General features: G+C 45.2%; 1 protein-coding gene across 6 annotated transcripts in view; it reads left to right on the forward strand.

Moving 5' to 3' along the window:
• The window catches only part of PDCD4 (programmed cell death 4), a 33,746-nt gene that overhangs the window by 21,524 nt on the left and 8,847 nt on the right, over nt 1-3,375 (forward strand). For all 6 annotated transcript variants that reach the window (XM_025203193.1, XM_025203195.1, XM_006022798.2 and 3 more), the window contains 2 exons: nt 155-454; nt 987-1,081. In XM_025203193.1, coding sequence (XP_025058978.1) covers nt 155-454; nt 987-1,081 — 395 coding nt within the window. The remainder of the gene's footprint in view (nt 1-154; nt 455-986; nt 1,082-3,375) is intronic.

Below are 3,375 nucleotides of genomic sequence, written 5' to 3' on the forward strand. Positions count from 1 at the left end.
TCTCTTCGGTCAGGTGCTCTCTGTTAACTCTAAACTTTTATAGTTCAGGCTTTCCATTTTAAACAGAAGCACTTAAGCAAGATGAACGTTTTTCCCGACTTGTTAAGTTAACTTTAAAGTAGTAACTGTATTTCTGTGTCTCTTCTCTTTTGAGACCTGGATAATTTAAGTGACACTCCATTTTCTGGTGATGAAGAAAATGGTGGCACTCAGGAAATAAAGCCTGAAATCAATGGAAATTGGATACCTGCATCATCCATCAATGAAGCTAAAATTAATGCTAAAGCAAAGAGACGCTTGAGAAAAAATTCTTCTCGAGATTCTGGGAGAGGAGACTCAGTTAGCGATAATGGGGAGGCAGTGAAAAGTGGAGTCACTGTACCAACTAGTCCAAAAGGAAAATTTCTGGACAGACGATCCCGATCTGGAAAGGGAAGGGGACTACCCAAAAAAGGTTAGTGTAACCTACTAAGGAGGCTACCCATAGTGTAAGTTGTGTTTTGTTTCTACTGGTATTTATTTTCCGTTAAAACTGTCCATTCTGTTCTCCTCTGTATAACAGTAGTACTAGGATGAGAACTGCAGGTAGTGGTAATAGGGGAATCTGGTGTGTATGCCATTTATTATACCAAGCATTATTAACTATTTCTTTAAGATAGTAGACGCTTAGTAGATTATAATGTTCAGAGATATACTCCATCATAAAAATCCAGTAACATAAACATTGCTGGTGCAAACTTAACAGGTATTTCAGTGTTTCTCGCATTGTCTCGGGTTGTAGCATTCTCATCAAAGTAGTGCAAACCTCATTGGCTAATGGTGGGAAAATCATGTTATGCAAACCCTTCAGTTGCCTTTTGCACATATTGAAAGACTTAAATTGTATTTGGGGTCCAAAGGTATTCTAGTATGGAGATACTGGGTGGAGCTTGAAACTAACAGTGTCCCTCTTCCTCCTCCCCCTCCATCGTCTCCCATTTTGCCAGGTGGTGCAGGTGGTAAAGGTGTTTGGGGAACACCTGGGCAAGTGTATGATGTGGAGGAAGTGGATGTTAAAGATCCCAACTATGACGATGACCAGGTAAGCAAGTTTTTGTTGTACACGCTGGAAGTGTAAGGTAGAAACAGTTGTCTAATTGCTGTGAAGCATGGTCCTGTGAGATGTTGAATGCTCTGGCCTGCATAAAAATGTATCCTTAACTGTAAGCATATAAGTAGGCCCAGTTACAGTGAAGAAAGGCTGGTGTAGCCTGTTAGGGTTGCCTTGGTTTGTTCAGTGAGAATATTTGTGCTTCACACTTTTAAACGCTTTGTTAGATAAGGGTTATGGTGCCCACCAGCTTGCAGGGACAAGCTTTTTAATTCTGCATAATTGATCCTGACATTAAAGGAAGAAGGCTTTTTAGCTTGTTACATACGTATAAAACACTGATTTGGTTGGCTTTTAGAAGAAAGATGCAGAGAAATTTCTCTAAGTCCATAAGTATTTTTATTGTTTCTGCAGTAAAGCATCAGAGTCTTTTATATACTGCAGCAATATTTTGGAGGGAGACACTGGTATGGAGAACAAGGAGAAGAAAAATCTTATTTTCAGTACTTGGACACTAAGGCCAGATCCAGACGTGCAGCTTGTGGTGCTGCAAACCTCTGCAGCACCACAAACTGCACATGTTTCACATTAAAGCATGTGCAGTGCTGATAACTTGCAGTGCCAGGGCAAAATTTGCTACTGGGATTTCCCGGTAGCAAAACAACCTGAAGAAATAAGTGGCGAAAGCATGCCAAAGTGGTGTCTGCCAGGACAAACGCAGAGACGGGAACAGGCAGTCCAGGGCTGGGTGCTCCCTCATCTCTGTGCACTGCGGAGCCTCTACACTGAGGCACCGTGTGCCCCAGCCAGCCAGTCCCAGAGGGTGCAGTGTGCCTCAAGATGGGGAAGCAGGCAGCTCCTCTGTCTCCATATGCCTCATCCTGGGGGCTGCTCTGCGGAGCCTCCATGCCGAGGCACGTGCAGTGTGCCTCAAGACACGGGATCAGCTGGCTCAAGGCTGCCTGCTCCTCCTTCTTGAGGCACACCGCCCCAGCACAGGGGCTCTGCAGTGCGTGGAGGGCTGCCTGCTCCCCCATCTCCACGTGCCACTCCCCACCTGGCTGGGGCACAGGGTGCCTCAGCATGGGGCTGCCTGCCAGTTAGCCCTGCACTGAGGCCCCTGTGCCCCAGCCAGTCGTGTTGTTCCCCCCCGCCCCACCCCGCACATGGAGCGGCTGGACACTGTGTCCCGCTGCAAAATGTACGGGCAGGGGTGTGCGTTGTGGCACAAAGTAGTGACAACAATTTGTGCTGCTGCTAATTGTGCCACTGCAAATACACACCTCTGCTTGTGTGGACACGGCCTAATAGTTCTGATGCTGTTTATAAGATCCCCCTCTACACATTTCATTTACACTGTGATTAACCCAATTTAAGGTGCTGTAAAATGGTGACTAGCCTTAAAATTGTTCGGTAAATAATAATGTTGAACATGTTTTAGTGGATGGTTTGTCTGGCACCTTAAATTGAACGTGTGGTAGGTTTGGGGGACAGGGCTGTCAGTCATCTGATTGTCTACCCTAGCCCTGGACCAGCAGGCACCTAGTTTTCAACTTGCTGGTGCAGTGGGAGCCCAGGATCCTGCCCTGGCAAATAGAAAAGGTGGGATTGGAATCTGATCCCTGATTCCAAAGTTGTTCCTTCTGTCACACACTTGTGGCATGGTAGGAGGTGCAAGTGTTAAGAGCAAAGATCAAATCCCTTGGTACCTTTTAAATGAACATGTGCCAGGGGCCTAAGATGCCTATTAACTTCATAGTCGCATACAAAATAGTAGGTGGATGCAAGTTCAAAGCCAGTAGCAGCTTTCTGCTTAAGTCTGTCTGCAGCATTTTCCCCACCCTCTGTTCATAGTTTTGAAGACACAAGGCAAACCTATTAATTGTACAAACTGTGTGTGCGTTTGTGTGTAAACCATGATAAAATCAGATGCCAGGTTGCAAGGCTTTACTTCGTCAGCGTGGTAAGTACATTAGAACTAGGAAATCCATCTTTATGATCTGCTTTGTAAGAGAATGGGTCTGACAGTGGAAATCGGGGGATTCTCCTAACACTTTATACCACTGTCTACTTTGTATGCCAGAACTCGAGGGGATATGTTTTACTAACTAAAAAGAGGTACTGAAAAGACGAGTACTGTGGTGTCCTATAAAATTGGGAACGGAGAGAAGGGCTCAGTTCTTCACTACTCAGATGCCCACTTTCAGATGTAGCTTCCCTTCCAGCTTGTTTCTTCTTTCCCTTCCACATCAGGCAGCATTACGTATTTTCCAAAATGCACTCTT

The sequence above is a fragment of the Alligator sinensis genome, unplaced genomic scaffold (assembly GCF_000455745.1).
Source record: "Alligator sinensis unplaced genomic scaffold, ASM45574v1 scaffold559_2, whole genome shotgun sequence".
Lineage (NCBI taxonomy): Eukaryota > Metazoa > Chordata > Crocodylia > Alligatoridae > Alligator > Alligator sinensis.